Source organism: Tetrapisispora phaffii, chromosome 5, assembly GCF_000236905.1.
Source record: "Tetrapisispora phaffii CBS 4417 chromosome 5, complete genome".
Classification (NCBI taxonomy): domain Eukaryota; kingdom Fungi; phylum Ascomycota; class Saccharomycetes; order Saccharomycetales; family Saccharomycetaceae; genus Tetrapisispora; species Tetrapisispora phaffii.
In genome coordinates this window covers 514,872-536,348 of record NC_016524.1, presented here as the reverse complement: position 1 = coordinate 536,348, position 21,477 = coordinate 514,872, and the positions used below count along the sequence as shown (strand labels likewise).

Here is a 21,477-nt window from a genome sequence, read left to right as displayed (position 1 = left end):
GACTAAACGATGACCTTTTGAAGTTTATGTGTGTACATGTTAAGTGACTGGTTGGTTCTGGTAGTGACAAGAATCATAGGTAGTGTCTGGTGATCGATGATCGGTAGTGATACTTGCTACTATCCCACCTTACTCTCCAGTTTTGTAAATGTATTGTATAAACGAAATGTTTAGACTGCTTGTCATGTGATCATCCCATACTTATTTTTATATATAGATAGTATTGTTCTTAGTTTATTGTTATTGTATTACAATATTCTCTCTTACAGATATATACATATATATATGTACTAATGTGTTATTGGATATTTTTGATTATTCAATTTGTATTGACAGTGGATTCCTTTGAATCTTTGTTGATGTCTTTTTTCGTTAGTTTAGAAGTTGTTGTTTCTTTACTAATTGGTTTTCTTGTGATGTTTGTGGTGGATTCTGTTGATGTTGATTTGATCTCTGCATTCTTTAAACTCTCTATCTTTGATTCTTGTGCTTTTCTTATACGCTCGCTCTCATCTTTCTGGCTTTGGATTTTTGCTTGTTCTAGTTTTTTATCCTTGAGATCTCTCTTTTCGAATAATAATTCGGATTTAGTCTTCAATACTGTTAAGTAATCGGTAGTTTCCTTAGCAATTGTTTCAAAATCATTTTGAATGTTACTTAAATAGTCATTGACCGAAATCAAATCTATGTTATGGTTGATTAACCCTTCTCTTGTTTTGATCACTCTTTTCTTTAATTTTAAGAATTGTCTCCAATATTTCTTAGAAGTTTCCTCATTGCTGTCATCGTCCTCGTTATTTTCTTCGTTATCTTGATGAGCAGCAACGATGTCAATGTAGGCCATTCTCTTGGACCATTCGCTGATCATTATATCAGCCCATTCTTCATACAATTCAACACTTTCGTCATGGATTGATTTGATTTCTTCGTCTATCATATCAACATTGCTAATTAAATGTTCACTTATTTGTTTCCCCAAGGCATTGATCTCTTTTTCTGCGTCATTAAATAATTTGGTAATGATTGGTCTAGTCACATATTCTGATAATTGTGTTTCTCCCTTTGCATCGAAGTAAGTTATCTTACCAGTGTCTTTATCTATAGAATTAGTGCATTCGATATTATCAAGTTTTGCTACTATTAAGTTGAAATGTTTCTTTGCAACTGTCTGATATTCTTTGAATAAATCTTGTAATTTCGGATCCCATTCTTCTATTTTCGATTTTAAATAATTATCAATATCTTTATCTAAAATATCGAATACTTTAGACGATTTCTTGTCGACTGTGGTAAACCATGCATTAAATTCTTCCTTTACAATTTCCCATTCCGATAATGGAATAACTTCCTGATTGTTATTAGCAGAAGATGAGCCAGTGACTAAATTTGTTTCAGCGACAGTTCCAGTAGCTGATGTGGAAGCAACAGAGGTGCTTGTAACTTCCTTATATTTTTGTGAGTTTTGAATTGGTTCATTCTGTTTTAATTGCAAACGGTATTTTGTTATTAGATAATGCTGTAATGAAAGAAGTAATTTTTTTAAGATTTGTAATGAGGATACAAATAATTTAGAAATTTGAGCACTTTTCTCTGCAATTATATGTGGCAATCTTTGTTTCAGTAACGATACTTGCTGATATAGTTCATTAACCTTTTCAAGTGTCTTTTGGGTAGTTTCGTTAGTGTTGATAAAATCCACAATTTTTTGTTGTGCTAGCTCCACATGTTTTCTTAAATATATATTATAATATTCATTCAAATGCTTGTTAGATTCTAAATATAATGGATAAACGGTTTCATGATATAATGCACTGAAGTACGGTTTGATATCCTTTTGATAATATCCATTTTTGTCATCTAAATATTCACTCCATGTATCAGGCGAGGAATAGTGACACACGCTATCTAAATATAAACCCACATTCGCAGAACCACCTAGGAAATGTACCAATGGCTTACCAATACTATCATCTGAACAGTAGAATAATCTAATGGACAATATAAAACAAATAAATGAAACGACACAATTAATGAACCTCATGGTAGGTCAAAATCGATATGGAGTTCTGTCTTTAAGAAGCTTGATTATTCCAGATGTAATATCACAACTAATTTCCAATGGTTTACAGAAGTTCATGATATATTTAATATATCCTTGAAATGTATTTTAATTTTAAGTTCTTATCACTAATGCCATCACTATGAATCTTCTCTTTTTTTTTGATTACTATTATCAATTGTGAGTTTTTTCCAAACTAAGAATTTTGTAAACACTAATTACCCGGAGTATTAAAATATCATCATTCACGTGCATAGCTTTATTTTGAAGAAAAGAGATCTCAATGGAAGCAACGGCGGCTAATTTAATTTTATGCTATATATAAAGGGTGGTTTTAAACAAACTTCTAACTTAAAATACTTTGACTATTTACCAAATTGGTTTATAACTCCATTAACAGAAATCAATCTTAATATATTTTACTGTATCGATGAGTTAATGAAATTATTAAGAGTTAATACAATAACACAAATATTTTATTTTTCAAAAGTGCATCAATCGTCAAGATTTAACCCGGCAATTAACTGCTAATCAATTTTATACACATTTTAGCTTTTAAGAAGTTGATTTATAGTATTCATGTATATTACAGGAACTTTATCGCAGTGGGGTTTCATGGAAATCGATGAGAATGATAAATTGGTCATTGGATTATAGTTGTTAATGTTAGATCACAATATTCATTGCAACCCAATAGCGAAACTATCATGATTAATTAACAATGACTGATGTTATTGACAAGTTAAATAAAATACTTAATAATATTTATACAGTTTCCGAAGTTCAATATCTAAATGTTCAAAAATAGGAATAATATGGAAACCATCTAATCGTTTTAATTGTGTTATTTATTCTTTTTGTTTGCTTTTATATATTACAATTTCCAAAAACAATACAAGTCCAATTCGAGCCCATACATTTTGAATTAAACGGCATTTCTTATATACTATCCTGCTTTACACATTACAATATTGTTTATTGGTCTACTTTAAATATTATGACGACTATCAAATTTCCTGTTCCTGCTCTGCTTCTAATTTTCGATATACAAAAAGCGCGCAGCAAAACATTAGCGAAATGTAGCACACTATTATAATAAATCTGGAGGTATCACAAGATTGAGTACAGTTGCATTGAGAAGACTGTTTGCTAGAAATTTTTTTCAAAATGATCATATCTCGCACAAACTTTAACTGGAATAATCTATATTTTCAATTTAGAAGATTAGAGATATTTTTGTTCTATTGAATTTGATAATTATCGTTACAGAGAGGAAAGGAGAGATTAAAGTATGCCGTTAAAGCAGATCACGAGATTGGAATTCGCTTTTCAATTTGTTCTGAGCAAATGAGATTTTAAGGTAGATAGATATGTATTTTTTGACGAGTTACAGAAAAAATTATATTACAGGATCCTTTAAGTTAAAACTAGCAGGGAACTTATTCCTTTTCACAGTGTTAAATAAAAAGTACATTTTCGAAGGCGTATTTTGTATCTACTTTATTTCTTCAGTGCTATTACATATTGTAATTTATAAAGTTTTGGAATCAATACTGGGAAATTTAAAAGATTACTATCTTCAATTACTTTAAAATTGACTTTACTGTATCTTCGAAACATAACTGAATAGTAATTGGAATTACACTTTTATAGTGGAGCCTTTGAAAGTCGGATTACTGGAATAGTTATTCAATAAGGAGAAGAAATACATTATTAATTCAATTATTTCACGATTTATCGATAAATCATAAGGTGGACTTCTTTAAATAATAATTGTCATACCATATATCCAATATATAGGTTCACGAGAAAAAGTTTAACCATACGGGCAGTATTAGTAACAGTATAATTAACATACTACAGTGTTATTGAATAAAATACACATTGTTGCTTCTAATAGGAATAAGAAGATAGTCGAGTCCTGTTCTGCTTTTTATTTACTTTTTTTTATTTACTTTTTGATTATCAGTTGAAGAACTGTTAATTTATTAATTGAAAAGTAGCATATATCATTCTTTTAAACAATATAGGGTAAGGTTTAACTATTAATTACAACAAGCCATTGCAAACATTACACTAATATAATATGTCGTTTTGGCCCTTTGGACAGAATTTACAACAACATTCTAATATTCATAAAATTCTGGAAGAATATCTTCAAATTTTACATAATGATAATGAAAACAATAATGACAATAATGATGTTTATGATAATCCTCCTCTAACTATTTCTGAAAACTCAAGTAGTAGTCTAACTGAACTGTTAAACGAGTCCATTCAGATAAATAGATCGGACTCCAAAATGATAAATGACAGCAATAGTAGTATTAATATAAACAATAGAACTTCTAGTTTTCTAAGAAGCACACCAAATTCGATAAGTGATGATTTTTTATCAAAAAGGATAGCTCTAAAGAAAATTTTAGATAACTCCTTTATTGACCGAATTTTAGAAGAAACTGATTTATTAAATGAGTTAATGAGACAAAATAATTCATTAATCGATTTCATATGTTTGGGTTATTTTTATGATTATGAAAGCGAAATTATTGAAAATGATAATGATGGTGAAGCTGAAAGGAAAACAACTAATACTTCACCTTCTACACTAAATGAAGAACAATTAGAGGATAAAAAATACAAAAAAGTTTATCACTTAGAATATTTAATTGATTTATTAATGAAATCAGTTGATCATATAGATATATGTGAAATAGATGGTGTGACTCCGAATCCTGATATTCCAAATACTAAAGTAAATAACCATAGAGATGAGTTTCCTACATCCGATAATGAAGCGAATGTTACCAAAAATGAGAGTATTAATAATACTGAAGTGACATTATCATTTGATAGTAGTAGCAGTTCATTGAATGTCACTTCCGATAATCCTGCATTTAACAAATATTTCAATACTGCTAATCTGATATCTGATATTTTTTCATTAGACATATGGATGTTAACAGAAACTTTAGTTAAAAACCAAACATATCTAAGCAAGATATGGTCAATTCTAAACCATAAGAACTGTAATAGTGAAAGATCACCGCTAGTGCTAATATTTTTAAAAATAACTCAGAATTTACTTGCTACTAGACAAGATCAATTTTTAAATTTTATACGGAATTTACCAAACTTTGTTGATAATATGTTAAGGCATATTGAAATAACATCTCTTATGGATTTTTTTTTAAAATGCATTTCAACTGATAAACTTGAGGCACCAACTGGTATAATTGAGTTTGTACATGACCAAAATTTAATAAAAAAATGCATTAACTATTTTGATAATGATAAATACAATCCTGATACCCAAATATGTGTTTATGAATTTCTGAAGGCCCTAATCTCAATTTCAGCAAATGCTCCACTGGATGAAATGTCAATTGGCCCAAATTCACTAACCAGAGAATTAGCTTCTGCTCATGTAATAAAACAGTGTATTGACATAGTAATAACTCAAAGAGGTCATGCATTAAATAACATTGTTTCGATAGTTATCGAGTTAATCAGAAAGAATAATTCTGATTATGATCAAATTAATTTGTTAGAGACCACTATTCAAGATAACCCACCCTCGACACGAGACCCAATATATCTGGGTTATTTGCTCAAACATTTTGCATCGAACTTTTCTAAATTATTTAAAATCATAGAAGAATTGACAGAAAATAACGAAAAGACGTTCAAAAATCAAATGAATGAAGATTATTCGCCACTTGGTTTTGAATGCTTCAGAATTGCGGAACTAATGGCTGAATTATTACACTGTTCAAATATGGCTCTAATGAATTCTAGAAAGGTTGAAAATATTGCTAAGAAGAGGGATCATTTTAGAGATCAGTTAGTTAATCAATTACAAGATGCATTAGAAGATTTAGGTATTGATGATAATGAATCTATTAATAAAAAGCGGTCAAGCTTAGATGATATAAATGGTGTTAAGGAGACAGTTGATAATGATAATGTAACTAATTTCGATTCAGAAAGTGATTATGAAGTAGATGAATCGTTTGAGATCCCATACATAAATCAAAATCAAGATGACAAACTTCGTACAAAGTCTACAATTGGTGATCTGTTCAAAATTAGTTTATATGATACAAGAGTACTAAATAAATTATTGGAATTATTTTTATTGCATCCATGGAATAATTTCTGGCATAATGTTATCTTTGATATAATTCAACAAATTTTCAACGGAAGAATGGATTTCTCTTATAATTCATTTTTGGTATACTCGTTATTTAATTTAGAAACATCTAAACGATATGGACCAGATACAAGTCCACAGCTTTCGACTAAATTCAGTATCACCGAAGATTTTTTACTAAAAGGTTACAAAATGTCATTTGACTATTTTGAATTACATCATATGAATTTAGGTTACATGGGTCATTTGGTATTGATTGCTGAAGAGATCGTAAAATTTTCTAAATTATATAAAGTTGAATTGATATCTCCAGATATCTTTACTATTTTACAAAAGAAAGAATGGCAATTTTATTCCAAAGAAATCTTAGATAATACTAGAATTATGTATTCCAAAATTTTAGGTGGTGGTAATTATGTCGATGATGGGAATGGAAATATAATTCCTCAAATTCCAGAATTTACTCAAAATTCTAAGGACTATAATAATGAGGAATCAGAAAATGATTCAGATTCGACATTTAGTGATGAAGGCTCTACAAATAGTATCCATACTGCTGGCGGTGGATTAATTAATGTTGAAGCATTGGACGATAGTATGAGAAATTTTACAGAATCAGATCTTCATGATAAATTGAGAAAGCTATGGAATGATAACTCTTTAGTTGTAGAAATATAATGTTGATAATGATTAAGACATGTTAATATAATAGAAATGACATTAGTATATTTAAGGAAGTTTATGTTCGGTATGATTATAATTCTTAATAATATTAATAGAAATGTTAGCAACATAAAAATGCTACTATATATTACATATTATATTATTTTTATGTAGTTAAAAACTATGATATATCTAATGTCATTTTATCGATAAATAAAAATAATTTAATGGAGCTTATTTTCTCTTTTTAACATCTTCGTAAGTATCATTATCGTTTTCAATTTCATAAACCTTAGGTTCCTTCTTTATATTTTTCTTTGGTTTACGTTTACCTAACTTTTTACCTGTAGGTTCAGTTGTGTTCCTGTTAAATAATCTACCAATGGAAGTGTTCCATAAATACTTTGGCAAACTGAAAAACATACAATCATAAATGCTTGGTTGTTCAACAGTGTCAGGTGAGATTAAAGTTGTGCTTCCATCCTCTTCAAATGCAAATACTTCACCAAATTTAACCAAAAATTCCTTGCCCTCATCTCCTTGGTATTGCTTAAAGATTAATCTTTTTTCTCCTAAACCGTTTGTATCATCATTTTCTTTACAGTTCTTAATAAAACTGGAAATACGTTTTTGGTTACTAGAATATTGGATGATTAATATCACATAATGCATAGCACTGGCAATGATATAGATGAAAGACAATGTAAACCATGTCTTTGGTTGTACTCTCTTGAAATAGAAACCACCTTTATTGAAATTGTAATCTGGGAAACCATTCTTCAAATAGTAGTCATAGGACTTCCTGCTACTTTCATTTACTAGAATTTTAGTGACCTCATTTAAACGAGAATAAAATTTCTTATATTTTGGATTCTTATCAGGATGATACTTCTTAGCTAGTTTTTTCAGATTCTTTTTGATCTGGTTACTTGTTGATTTATCTAAATCTGGAAGTTTTAAAAATTTATAGAAACTAATTTCTTCACCATATCTGGTAGCAATTTCTTTCTGTAATCTAAATATTTCAACTTCATCAGTAGTGAATGATAGTACTAATGTGGCAACAGAAAATAAAAGCAATAGGAGCGAAAACTTATTCTTAAACATGTGAGAGTAAATTAATTGTTCTTCACTTATGTATTTGTAACACCCTTACGTACATCAACAAGCATTGATCAAATATATAAATATGCATATACAGATATAAAATTGTATTGATAATAAGTGCTTTTCGAATACTATTTTTTATTTCTTACTTAAATATAATGTTTATTCAAATGTATTTAATGAAGTGGTGAATCGAGCTTTTTTTCGAATATTTTTGATATTGATTAAATGAACGAGGCATCTAAAAAAGGGAACTCCACATTATACGTTATTAGTTTAATAGTAATGTTGATTATAAATAGAAGTATCATTGTAACGTCACAAATAGGAATATTGAGGATTATACTGTTTTAAACCATTGATTTTAAAAAACAACTACTACTACAAATATATTAGCATGGCCATAATAGCGCTTGACAGGCTGATACACAGATTGTACCAATACTATCAAATTAGTACTACATTCTTATATGTTGCATTGATAGCAAGATGGATTATACTTTTTCCTTTAGTATCATCTAAATTTTTACCAGGTGGTATACATGAATTTTTAATATATCTTTTAGGTATTTCGAGTATTGTGGAAATGTTATGGCAGTTCTACTTCCATGGAGTTATTAGAAGTTTAAAATCTAGAACTGTTTTAAAAGACATGAATTTTATTTACTTAGTAAGAGTTATTCACTTCTACGATGATTATGAACATGCTGTTATTTTAAAGAATACTAGTTATTCGAGTTTCATTTTAGCTTTGGGATTCACACAGGCATACTCTCATTTTAATAAAATTTTTAAGGGAAATAAAGTCAGTAAGAGAAGTTGGTTTTGGAAGATTAATGCTTTCATAATGTTACCAACATTATATCTAAGTGAATTCTATTTATTACTTTTAAACCTTAACAACTATAATTATCATTCAACTCTTTTACTAGACAAAATTAATTATTTGGTATTAATTGTATTTTTACCACTGTCATGCTTGTTGTACAAAGGTGAATTTACTAGCAGCTCTATGCAACGTGTATAATAAAACTGAGTGTCACGATAAAGGCAATGTTCTATCATTCAAGGATGATAGTATATATGTATATATATAATGCTTAAATATAAAGATATCTATCAAATTAACTTCGAAATTTCCTCTGCTAAGTCATTAGCTAACTTCTCTGCCTCGATTTTATTTTGCGAAGCGTTAAACTGTTCTCTTGCTATATGCAACTGTTTTAGTAGCAAATCTAAATTATTATGCTCCTCATTGTCATTATCTTGTCGTATTTCTTTGTTTTTTATCGAAGTCTTCTGTTTAGTCATTACTCGTATACAGCCCTCCCAATCAGACGTATCTATAATATCTATAGCCCTTGATAAACCAACCCTTTCCCCATATTTAGTAACATTGTCCATTGGAACAAAACTAATATTTTCATCGATGTCAGAATAACTTATCTTCAAGAACTCTATTGCATGATCAAACTCGGAAGCTAATATTGAATCATTGATTTCTTCTAACTTAGAATCCTCAAAATCCATATTTGTGTTTATGAAAATGTTAAAGATATTCTCACTGCCTTTATTAACAGATAGACTCTTACTAATTGACAATAATTCGTTGGTATCGGTTTTATTATCGAACTTGTCTATTATTATGATTCCAGATAAAACTTCCCGTAAAACATCACACTCCTTGCTGATATATTCTTTGATCCAAGTTTCGATATTATCATACTCGTCAACATATAAATCATAATTTAAGCTATAATATTTATTCTCCCAAACTAAATCTTTTAGAATGCTTACATTATAACCATTTTCCAATATTGAATTATCCAGTTTAAATACCTTTTGCAAGATAAATGATTTAATCTTAGTCACCTCTTCATCATTAGAAAACAGTACTAATAATTTATCTCTTGGTCTCATTCTTAAAGCTAAGAGTAAATTCCTCCGATAATATAGTTACTGTCAATATCCCTTTCCCCTATGTAAATTGAGAAAGTTTATTGCTATTCTTAAGGTTAAATATTTATATATATATTTTTTAACATTGAAATTTATATAAGGACAGTTTCTTAAAATGACATAAAATAGCAAATAATTCTAAAGTTATTGATGTTTAATGAAGTTATTATGGTTAAACAAATTGTTTAAAGTTATTCACTTTATGGGTAACTTTAATTTCTGTAAGTATTTTTTCATATATATATGTGTGTGTGTATGTGCTTGACATTATGTTGTAAACTTATATATTTCTGCTGACAGTAATTCATAATCAACGAGAAACTACTAATTGCTTAATTGGTATAACAATTAGTAAATAAACATATATAGGCTAAGTGAACATTGCATAATACAGTGAATCATGGTTATATCAAAAATATTTGAGTTTATCGGAAAGTTATTTAATTCCATCATGGGAGGTTTTGCAGTATTGTTTCCAAAAATGGATGATTTTTATATGAAGTTGAAACGTATGACAGAATATGAACCAAAAGAACTTATTTGGAGCATATTGGCTTTTTTAGCCCTTCTTCTAGCCACAACATCATCGGCTATCTTTATCATCTCATGTATTATTGTTCATTCTCAATTTTTGGCAAAATTAGGACATGATCTGGTATCGTTCACTGAAATTAAACAATTCTTGGAGTCAATTCCAGATGAGCTAATTGATTATCTCTATTTATACGAAAATTAACTTTACAAGTAGCTTGTATGTACATCATATATATATATATATATATATATGCATCACATCTTTAATAAACATTACTGTCATCAAGTCTCCTAACGTTGTAATTTTTTATTATGAGAAACTCAAAAAATTAATTCTTTGAAAAGCTATTAACTAAAAATGAAATAATGGTTAATTTATTAAAATGTAGTTTTACATTAAGTAAGACATATAAACTTATTGAATAGTTTTATTGATTTCCTTTTTATTTTAAATAAGATACTAGTTTTCAGAGAGCTAAGCAGGGAACTGTAAAGAAGGTAGCGATAATAACCCTAAAATGTCCAGTAATGATAAAATCCACGGATGGGCAGTCAATTTAATTAATGATTCATATCTCAAGTCAATTAAGGATGGAACCTCAAGAAAACTTCCATCTCCACCTGGATTCAAGGGGGCTATTTCGAAGAAAGACGCTGCACCTTCAATAAATAATAAAGATCTGAAGGACTTTCAGATACAGAGGTCTTGGGAAATTGCAACACAGCCTGCCAGATCAATTCCAATGAATATGTTTATGTCTTACATGTCTGGTACATCTTTACAAATTATTCCAATAATGACAGCTTTGATGTTATTATCAGGACCTATAAAAGCTATATTCTCTGTGAAATCAAATTTCAAACCATTGTTAGGTCATAAAAATGGGATAACTGAAAATGAAATATATTGTCATATGTTAGTCTACATCTTATTTCAAGTAGCTTTGATGCTAATTGGGCTTCATAAACTTTATTCAATGGGTCTATTTCCAACTACGAAAAGTGATTGGGTTTCATGGGAGAAACCAATTCAAATGCTAGATTCTCTGCAAATTTTTATGTTTTAACCTGACAGATCATTTTAACGTTTAATCATAGTTCAAATGATTATAATTCACATACATATACATATTTATAAATAAATAATGAATAAATTTCGGGGTAATTAATATTAGAAATATAAAGTTAAATATAATGATATACTATTTCTGTTCATTTTGTTTATCTTTAGCTTTCATCTTAGCTTCAAATATTTGTTGAACATTATATTTCTTGTATTTTGAACCAAAACTTCCATCGACTACTGATACACCAATATTGTTTTTAAAACACTCCACGAGAATTAATTTATCATAAGCTTTTAAATCAACGACATGTTTATATTTCCCATCTTTAATGACCTGTTTCACTACTTGTGTTATCAAATCCATTCTTTCTATAGTGTTGAAATTACGTCTTGTTAAATCAACTGCAAATTTAATGCTCTTTTCTGCTTTATCAGCTTCATGGAAATGTGGTGCTAACACACGATTTAATAATAATATAAATTGTTCCATTGTTGCGTTACAAGAGTTTGTTATTGGTGTTAATTTCATGACGTAACGAGTTCTCTTTTGCATATCATTTGGATCAGCTAAATCTTCAATAATTTTTTTCACAAAATCTTCTGGTACAATAGGTTTACGAGTTTTGCAAAATATAACACATTCACAATTCAAATCTATAAAAGATAGTGGATCCTTCTTTCTAATTTTTGAACCATCATCGTTAGTTTTTGGTTTTAATTCAGACAATTCTTGTTTAATTTGGTCTTCAATTGAAAGCTCCTCTTCAGATTCATTTTCATCTGCATTTTGTTCTGGATTCTGTTCTTCTGATAGTTCTTTTAATTCTTTTCTGTACATTTCTTCCATTTTTTCTTCAAATAGTAAACCTAACTCTTGCATAGCTTGTTTTTCATGTCTTCTTGAACATGTTGCATATATACCAGAGGTACCTGGATCTAAAAAGCCAGTTGAAACTTTGAACTATAACCAAATGCAATAAGCAATATAATATGTTAGTAATTTATTCATAAATTAAATCAAATTCAAATTCTGGGATTATGATTTTAACTCACTTTTTTTTTGGATTGCTTGTTGGAAGCATTTCCTTCATGAGATCTTTTTTTACTCGACATTATTGTTTTAAGTTTGAATAATAATCAGTGATTCTTTTTTATATCCCTTCACAGTTAGGTAGCTAATCTTTCTTTATTATTTAATTATTTTTATAAATATTGTACAAATGTCTAAACCCATTTAAACATTTGTAGAATTTTAAGCTCATCGCCTATTTCTTGAATTTTTTGGAATCTTTAAAATTTAGATGTTTAAGAGTTCACTCTTATAAATAGTAAACGTTAGGTTTCAAGAATTAACATACAAAAAGATAAAGTAAATGATATATATCTGTTGTGAAACGCTATATTAATTAATTATTTTTTATTCTTAAAGAATTTAGCAATTCTATGAGTATTCAATGATTCCATTGGTAATGGACTAGTTGAGTCCCGCGAGGCTGAAACTACTTCTCTCTGGGACGTTATAGGTTTTACTTTATTGAGTAGAATAGAGGCATCGTCTGGTCTAATACGGGCAAATCTCCTCATTCTGATCTCTGGGTCAGAATATTCTTCTACATTATCTAATTTTAGAAGGTCAAGGCATTGTTCCAACTCGGTAAAGGTAGCCTTTAATGACTTAATATTATTTTCAATTAGTGATGGTGAGTGAATAGAGTTATTGACCTGTGAGATTGGAGTAGGTGGTGCACGCAAACCATTCAAATCATTTTCTTCATCTTCAATACCATCAGAACTTGGGAAAATTCTTGAAATTATGCTCTTTAAATATTTGATATCAACTTCAAAATTTAATACACTTTCTTTTGTAATCTTAGCTGGAGTTTCATGAAGTAATATATTCAAAAATTGTGTGGTTAAAGAATCGAACTCTCTAAATATAAGTAGAGTTTGTACACTATATGGTAAATTTACTAATGTTGACGAAAACATCATTTCTAAAAATTGTGCAATATCGACTATTGAAAAATCTGGCTCTTCTCTAGTGACAGTAGCATTCCAGTCTAACTCAACTGTCTCAAGAATGTCAGATACTTTATTATCGATCAATTCGATCAATTGGGATTCGGCTTGCTTTCTACTTTCTTCATAATTATTAATAGAAGATAATTTAATACCAATATCTGGGTTCTGCATGATATTTTCTGTTTCCATTAATTTACTAAATTTATTAGCTGCGATGATGAAATAATCTAAATTGATTAAAATTTGAGCAATTTCTTCTCTTGATGTAGTATCTAATTTTGCACGTATCTTGTGGTTTACGATATCATTAAATAAATGATCGACTGTTGTGACTAATATAGAATTGACTGTGTGTAATTCATGACGGAAAAAGCTTGAAATAAAAGAGATTAACTTTGTATATGTCTTTTTTATCAATGTACATGTCATTGGGTATAAAGGTGAAAATGGTAATGTAACTATGAAATCGTCATCATTTCCATTTTGTTCTACTAGCATGTCATCACTATCTTTCATCCAACAAATTTTTGTCACCTTTTCATATAATTGCCTATCATTTATTGTCAAAGGCATGAAATCATCATCATTTAGCAGAACTTGAAATTCCTCCTCAAATGCATTAGTCGCGAGCTTGCAGAACTTTTTGAAGATTGATATTAAAAATGCATATAATGAATCAATATTCAGTTCGTAGTTCTCTAATATTGCAATGAATATACACATAAAATCCTTAAATTCAGTTAATTCTTCCTCAGTGTTCAATATATTTTGAACAAAGTATTCTAATGATGGTGATATTAGTTGCATTATTCCATCCCAAAATTCATTGGTTGCGTTATAATTATTACAAACAATAATGTAATCTGTTGCTCTATTCAAGTTTATATCATATAATAAAAACCCAAGCAATTTCAGGAAATATTCTTTTAAAAATTTTACCGAAAGTAGTTTCTGAAATGCTTCAGAATTTCCACTATTATTCGCATTGCCTGTATTTCCTGAACTGCCAGGTGTATTAGAAATACCATTTGTAGCATTTTTCCATGATAAAGGATGAATAATTTTATTTTTTCTGAAAGCATATTCGGTAGTCAATTCTGTAAACAAATAATCGAATTCATTTAGTTTTTGGAATATTAAAATAGAATCGTGAAACTCGTCTAAATCGAAAAAGTTAGATAAATTTAGCTTTGATGTTATATTTTGATCTCTTAATGATATTTCTATAGGCGAATTAAATTTAAAATTACCTAATTTCATTGTATCTTTAACCTCTATCCATACAGGTAATAATTCATCCCGATAAACTTGAAAAAATTGATCACCCACAGTTAGTAGATTTTTACCTAAATTCAAATTAAAAGAATTTTTAATCAAATTAACACATTCATCTTTAATAGAAGATTTTAAAAATGGGATGGAACCATAAATTTCATTTAAGAATTGGAAATTATAATTTTTGAATTCTTGCAAATAAATCTGTTCTAAAGTTTCAATATTTTGTAACGCTTTGAAAAAATTCTTTTCAATGATTAAGTCTTGACAATTATTTGCTAATTCTAATATTCTTAAAACTTTACTTATCAATATTGAAGTCTCTTTGACTTTTGATGAAATTTTTTTATTATTAAGATAAACTTCTTTTTTTAAAATAACCTCAGTTGTGGATTTTGTTAATGCATTTTGTAAATTTGAAATATCAGCACTTAATGATCCCTCTATAATGTCTTGGATATTTGATATTTGAGGTATTGATGTTTTCAGTTTATCACTTATTTGTGCATCTTGTAATAATTGTGTCTCTAAACCTTCAAAATGATCATCAATAGAATTATACAAGTTATCCACGAGAGGATGTAGTTGTTCAGCCTCGATCGATTTTCTTAATAATGGAACCCACTTATCAAATGTCAGTGAATCCAATTCAAAAAAATCGTCTATGGATCTACCATCAGAAACATCATTAAAATCTTGAATCTTATCAATTTTCCTGTATTGTAACTCTTTCTCCCTATTATTTTTCCCCACAACACTAGTAGACAATATGACCTGCTGAAGGCCTGATGAAATATCAGTTTGATTATCCTGAGTCATTTACCAATGCAAGCTCAAACTAAAACTTCTCTGATTCTCGTGCCCTCTTGCTCCAGTGTGTTTCTTTATTTTCTTGGATAATTTGGATCAATTATATCTCCTAAAAACTCAATCGAAATTAACACACCTCAGAACTGTTATAGTTTGACAGTTCTATAATGGATAGTTCCAGTAAAAATACTCTGATCAGACCTAATTTAATTTATTACACTTTATGTTAATATTAATATATTCTAGTGCCTTTTAAGTTATTTCCCTATATTACAGATTGAATTCCTCGTTTATAATGACGGTTAGTCAGGGTAAATAGAAACAGAAACAGCCCATTTAATATTCTATGCGCAGATATAAAACAGTCTTCTCTACTAAAAAAAGTACTTGCAAACCACCACAAAGGCAAGGAAACTAAAGAATATCACGACTGTTGCATTAAATGCATAAACAGTATATTCAAATATCTACCTAGCACCTCCGTCAAATATAAATAGCATCTCTAATATGTTTTCTAAAAAAAAGATGAACGTCTGCAGTTAGGAAACTTACCATTGTTGGATTGAGTCTCCCAATCAATTTAAAAGCTTAACATACCAATTTTTAAGACATCATCACAGCTAGTTTTAAAAAACTGACAGTCCTTGTACTTGTTTGGAATGTAATGGAATCTTCTAACTATTAGTCTTGTTCATTCAGTTGCATATGTTTATATATATATATGTGTGTGTGTATGTATGTGTGTGTGTAAGCCTTCACTATATAAATAGAAAGTGACAATTAAGATAACCGCCCATCCCTTATGATGATCTTAAAAACAAAAAAAATGTGATCATTATATGATAGAAGGGGGAACCCTTAAAAATTTAAAAGAACAAAGATAAGAGAGACACATATATAAACAAGATGAAAACATATTTAAAAGTAGATCATATATATAAAGTAATATTAGTTTTATTTAATAAGAATAAAAGTAAATAATACGGGACGTAGTGGTGATAAATCTTTAGAAAGGCTAAAAGGGGTATAGAATTTTATATCTTGATAATATATATTACAAAAGGTTTTAAAGTTGACTTCAGTTATTTCAAGATAGTCCCTTTAGGTTACTATAATCTATTTTTATTTTTCTAAATTATGTTAGACATTAGGCAACGTATTTTTGATTTGAATGAATCGAGGCGTGACGCTGGTGTCATTGAGATTATTGGACGTGCTAGTGACAGGATCGAATCAAGAAACTCTGATACTAATAATTTTTATTTCAATGATCGATTTTTGTCAAGAAATCATGCATCGTTATGTATAAAATTGTTGCAACCTACATTATCTGACACTTCTGTCGTCGACCAATTTAGGATATTTGTAACTGATTTAGATAGCTCTTATGGTATCGTTGATCTTTACTGCAATGATCAAAAACAAGATGTGATCGATATAAAGAATGGTGAATATTTTGGTTTGATTGATTTAAAGAATAATGAAAGCGATTCTCGTATTCTTTACAAGCTACGGTGCCGTGTGGTTATCTTTCAAGATCCGTTGTCGAAGGGTTATATTTGTCAACTTGAAGTGGAAAATTTAGTCAATGAGGACGATATTGTAAGTTTAAGTGATAGTTACGAACTTAGTGATTCTTCTGTCAACGAGAAAATTGTTGCTGACTTTAATGAGGCGCGACTTGGAGATAACTTATTCGACACGAGAAGTGAAAGAGAAGAAGATGAGATATCTATAAGTTATTCTAAGGTAAGTAACGATTTAGATCCAGATAGTTCTAACCTGTCAAGTTTTGAAAATATTATATATTCTGACACTAGAACTTCAGAAAGTGGTTCTGAAGAGTTAAGCCCAAGCCCTGAAACTGTTGATGATTGTTTTGAAACCAGATCGGAGTTGATTGATGAGAAGTATAGTGTCGTTTCTTTACATGCAGAAGATCGACAAGAATATCCAAAGAATAATGATTTTGTAATTTTGGATACTTCAAAGATCTCAAAAAAAGGATCACAAAGTATTGACCCAATAATTACATATCCTGCTAATAATTTTACTGCCGATATTGATATATCAGGGACTGACGAAATCATTCAAGACAGTGTGCCAGCTGTGACTTCTAACATCACTTCCCCGTGCACTATTTATGATGATAAATTTAATCACAATTATTCGAAACATAAATCCAGTAAAAGATCACTGCAACCAGAATTTCAAGAGATTAACTTAAGAAAAATATGCAGTCCAATAAAGAAAAGAAAAAAGATTAATGCGATTACTAAAACGCTCAGGAGTAAAAAAGAATTAATAATATGTGGGCTAGTAGGTTTGGCTGTTGGATCGATAGGAACCTTTGGATTATTAATTGCAGTCGCAAATAAGTTAGAACAAAATCAAAAACTGGATTAATTGGAAAGACACTTAATTTTAAAAAGTTAAATAATTTTTCACGTTGTTTTTTTTTTTGAGTACTTTTATTTATGAGTCTAACGTTTCATATTTAACATAGTTTAGCTTTATGATACTAGTTAACTTTTTAAAATTAATTAGTTAATTTCAATCTTTTTTTAACTCCAGCGTTCTTATTCTTATTTTATGATATACCTATTAATGGTTATGGCGTCACATTTTTTGGGCTGCAGTTATATGTCACAACGCTGACACCGAGATGAAACAGATGTCAAACCTCGAGTTAGATGTCCAGACAAAATGAATAAAAGATGTGATTTCATAGCTAGTTACAGAGTAAACTAATATATATATATAAAGCTTCTATATATACTATTATAACTGGATTCATTTAATAAATTTTTTTTAAGAGATACCATAGAAAAGCTTACAGCTATTCAAAAAATATTAGCAATGAAAGAAAGTAACTGTAAAGAAAACGAAAATAATAAGGAAACTAAACCTGAACACAGTGAACACAATAATTACGATAGAGAAGATCATCCTCCAAAGATGATTAAACAAAACGGATCAAGTGAGAAACCAATCGATACTTTTACCAAATCAGAGGAAAAAGTTATAAATATAGATAAATCAAACGACAGTGGTTTAACAAAGCATAAAAGTCATAAATTGCCAAACAGAATCAAAAAAAAGCATATTAAAAAGAACAAAAGTGCACTGGCAAATGTACTTGACTCTAAAAACAAAAAGGACTCTAAATTGAGTACAACTTATACCGACACCTTTAATAATGGCATGGTAGTCGGGTCATTTATTGGAGCCACTCTTTCCACCATCATCAATAAACTAATAAATAAATAAAATATCTAAATATATGTGTATATATGTATATATGTATGTTTAATCAAAATTAGAAGTCATTTAATTATTTTTGTTTTTATTTAATAGTAAACATTTATTAACATTTTTCAACTCAAAATAGTTGAACACTTCATGTGCTGCATGAGTGAATATCTTAATTTAATTCGAATTAATTAAAAAACTGCCTGTGTCTGTAAATTATGATGACCGCATCTATTTATTAACTAGTTATCAGTATAATTGTTTTAAATACTTTGATTTGGTATATTTCTTGTTACTGTTAAAGAAGCTATTCGTTTTTACATTGTTCCTAATATTTCAAGAAAAGAGCAAAGGCCATAAAAATTAAGGATTCTTTCACTCAGCATAAAAAGTAATCAATTGATTTACAAGATAATTTTGTTTATATATCAGTTCTTCTCTATAATAAACATCTATATATATATATATATATATTATTTTACTTTAATCTTTGATTGCTTCTGCTAGTTCTATGCAGTTGTTCCATAAAAGGAGAAAGTTATTTATATAATACAAGCCAATAAATTTCAATAACGCAATATCCAAATATTAACATTAACAATAGTATAAATAAACAATAATGTCACAAAAAGTTCAACAAGCAGCTACACGTTCGTTGATGCAAAAATACATTAATAAGGAGACACTTAAATATGTATTCACTACACATTTTTGGGGGCCTGTATCGAACTTTGGTATACCAATTGCTGCTATATACGATTTAAAAAAAGACCCGACATTAATTTCAGGTCCTATGACTGGTGCATTAGTAATGTATTCGGGTGTATTTATGAAGTATGCATTAGCAGTGACTCCAAAGAATTATCTGTTATTTGGATGTCATATCATTAATGAGTCAGCACAATTAGTTCAAGGTTGTAGATTTATTAATTATAATTATTTCAAAACAGATGAAGAAAAACTTGCAATCCAAGAATCTTATGCTAAAGCTGAAAGAGAACAAGAATTAAAGAAACTAGAACTTGCAGCCAAGAAACCATAAGAAATTCATTTTTAAACCTGCAGTTTTAAGAAAAATAAAATTATCTAGATTTGCAATACACTGATTTCATAGTAGTATTGTTGAATATTCTTATGTGATTTTAAAAAATTGGTAACACTCATACAGAGCTTATAAATAGTTGTTTTATATATTTAGATTATAATATTTAAATAGAATAAAATATTACCAAGTATTAAGACATACCATTTATTTATTAATTAAATCAAAATACTTTGAAGAGAAGTTTAACGAGAGATCCATAAAACAAATGTATTGATAATATAATTCATTTCTATAGATAATAAATAATTGTAATATAATTGTGAAAACAAGTCATCTATGTGAATTTGTATGCAGTAACAGGTTCGTGTATATACAAATATGTCCGCTGTATGCTCGATTTTTATCGTATGATCTAGTGTTAATCAACCAACTCTCCAGACCTCCACCCCAAAAATATGGAATTTGTTTCCCTCTTTACTCAGTACGTCATTGCCATATGTTAACGACGGATCGGATACACCATTTAACAATCGATCATCTAACCAGAATCCGTAATGTCCATCACCTGCACCCATTGATAAAAATGTGGATGTACAATATATAGCAAACTCATTCAATCCAGTAACTGGATATCCTCTAAAATGCCATTTACATTCTCTTTCAAGTTCCTCAACATCATCATCATCATCATCATCATTATTATTATTATTATTATTATTATTATTATTATTATTATTATTATTATTATTATTATTATTATTATTAGTCTCATAATTATTGTTTGTAGTACTTTTTAAATCATCATTATTTTTGCTATTAAAAGTCGGGGATGGTACTTTATCCATTCTCCAAAGAAAACATTCACCATTCCCATAATATCGTCTTGCATCAGTTGGATGAAAATATTCATTAGAGTAGGCACCAAAAATCCCATTTAGTTTATCTTTTACTACTATTATGTATCCTACTCTCATAGGAGTTTTACTTTCAGGTTTAACGTTATCATATAATGAATGTAATGATGCACCATGTTGCTCTAGACTATAAAGTAAGTTCCACTCAGTATAAAGTTGTATTCTACTGGGCATCAAAGTTCTTAATTCATCGCACATATCTGGAGTTAACAGTCTTTTTTTCGTACTGGGTGAATAACCATTTAATTTGACTGACGGTAGACATAACATTTCATCATCATTCATCCAACTACTATCTATTTTATCTTCATCTTTATTAGTTTTGGAAAGTGAACTATTAGATGAGAGTGACGAGGTTTCAGATTGAGAAAATGAACTCTTCAATCTATTTATTGCGTTCTTCATATCATATAACATTGTAGATATATTGACTGGATAATAAATATAATAATGCAAACACAGGTTCTATTTGTGGAATTTTAAAACCATATAAAAATAATATTAAGGTTAACTTTGTCCTGTACCTGTATCTTTATCGTTAACTCAGACGGAATGATAAGTTCTTAGTAACTTGAAATTGGAAAGAAACCAAAAGTTTCAGTAATTGTAAGTTATTTA

General features: G+C 28.9%; 11 protein-coding genes across 11 annotated transcripts; 5 read left to right on the top strand and 6 right to left on the bottom strand.

Annotated features, from left to right (window-relative positions):
• Positions 1–319: 319 nt before the first annotated feature.
• On the bottom strand, positions 320–2,041 carry TPHA0E02520 (uncharacterized protein; the record flags this gene model as incomplete). Its single annotated transcript, XM_003685730.1, has 1 exon — positions 320–2,041. One exon carries the CDS (start codon positions 2,039–2,041, stop codon positions 320–322), a length of 1,722 nt encoding a protein of 573 aa, XP_003685778.1.
• A 2,104-nt stretch (positions 2,042–4,145) lies between these two features.
• On the top strand, positions 4,146–6,890 carry TPHA0E02510 (SAPS family protein; the record flags this gene model as incomplete). Its single annotated transcript, XM_003685729.1, has 1 exon — positions 4,146–6,890. One exon carries the CDS (start codon positions 4,146–4,148, stop codon positions 6,888–6,890), a length of 2,745 nt encoding a protein of 914 aa, XP_003685777.1.
• Positions 6,891–7,109: 219 nt separating this feature from the next.
• ERJ5 (Erj5p) lies at positions 7,110–7,982 on the bottom strand (the record flags this gene model as incomplete). The annotated part of the gene is made up of 1 exon (XM_003685728.1): positions 7,110–7,982. The coding sequence occupies one exon, from the start codon at positions 7,980–7,982 to the stop codon at positions 7,110–7,112; it is 873 nt and encodes a 290-aa protein (XP_003685776.1).
• Positions 7,983–8,379: 397 nt separating this feature from the next.
• Positions 8,380–9,009, top strand: KEG1 (Keg1p; the record flags this gene model as incomplete). The annotated part of the gene is made up of 1 exon (XM_003685727.1): positions 8,380–9,009. One exon carries the CDS (start codon positions 8,380–8,382, stop codon positions 9,007–9,009), a length of 630 nt encoding a protein of 209 aa, XP_003685775.1.
• A 92-nt stretch (positions 9,010–9,101) lies between these two features.
• IRC6 (Irc6p) lies at positions 9,102–9,902 on the bottom strand (the record flags this gene model as incomplete). The annotated part of the gene is made up of 1 exon (XM_003685726.1): positions 9,102–9,902. One exon carries the CDS (start codon positions 9,900–9,902, stop codon positions 9,102–9,104), a length of 801 nt encoding a protein of 266 aa, XP_003685774.1.
• A 1,091-nt stretch (positions 9,903–10,993) lies between these two features.
• On the top strand, positions 10,994–11,542 carry EMC4 (chaperone EMC4; the record flags this gene model as incomplete). Its single annotated transcript, XM_003685725.1, has 1 exon — positions 10,994–11,542. The coding sequence occupies one exon, from the start codon at positions 10,994–10,996 to the stop codon at positions 11,540–11,542; it is 549 nt and encodes a 182-aa protein (XP_003685773.1).
• Positions 11,543–11,677: 135 nt separating this feature from the next.
• On the bottom strand, positions 11,678–12,421 carry TAN1 (putative tRNA acetyltransferase; the record flags this gene model as incomplete). The annotated part of the gene is made up of 1 exon (XM_003685724.1): positions 11,678–12,421. The coding sequence occupies one exon, from the start codon at positions 12,419–12,421 to the stop codon at positions 11,678–11,680; it is 744 nt and encodes a 247-aa protein (XP_003685772.1).
• Positions 12,422–12,951: 530 nt separating this feature from the next.
• On the bottom strand, positions 12,952–15,657 carry SEC15 (Rab GTPase-binding exocyst subunit SEC15; the record flags this gene model as incomplete). Its single annotated transcript, XM_003685723.1, has 1 exon — positions 12,952–15,657. One exon carries the CDS (start codon positions 15,655–15,657, stop codon positions 12,952–12,954), a length of 2,706 nt encoding a protein of 901 aa, XP_003685771.1.
• Positions 15,658–16,785: 1,128 nt separating this feature from the next.
• On the top strand, positions 16,786–18,054 carry TPHA0E02440 (uncharacterized protein; the record flags this gene model as incomplete). The annotated part of the gene is made up of 1 exon (XM_003685722.1): positions 16,786–18,054. One exon carries the CDS (start codon positions 16,786–16,788, stop codon positions 18,052–18,054), a length of 1,269 nt encoding a protein of 422 aa, XP_003685770.1.
• A 1,465-nt stretch (positions 18,055–19,519) lies between these two features.
• On the top strand, positions 19,520–19,942 carry MPC1 (pyruvate transporter MPC1; the record flags this gene model as incomplete). The annotated part of the gene is made up of 1 exon (XM_003685721.1): positions 19,520–19,942. The coding sequence occupies one exon, from the start codon at positions 19,520–19,522 to the stop codon at positions 19,940–19,942; it is 423 nt and encodes a 140-aa protein (XP_003685769.1).
• Positions 19,943–20,367: 425 nt separating this feature from the next.
• On the bottom strand, positions 20,368–21,276 carry OXR1 (Oxr1p; the record flags this gene model as incomplete). Its single annotated transcript, XM_003685720.1, has 1 exon — positions 20,368–21,276. One exon carries the CDS (start codon positions 21,274–21,276, stop codon positions 20,368–20,370), a length of 909 nt encoding a protein of 302 aa, XP_003685768.1.
• Between the last annotated feature and the right edge of the window lie 201 nt (positions 21,277–21,477).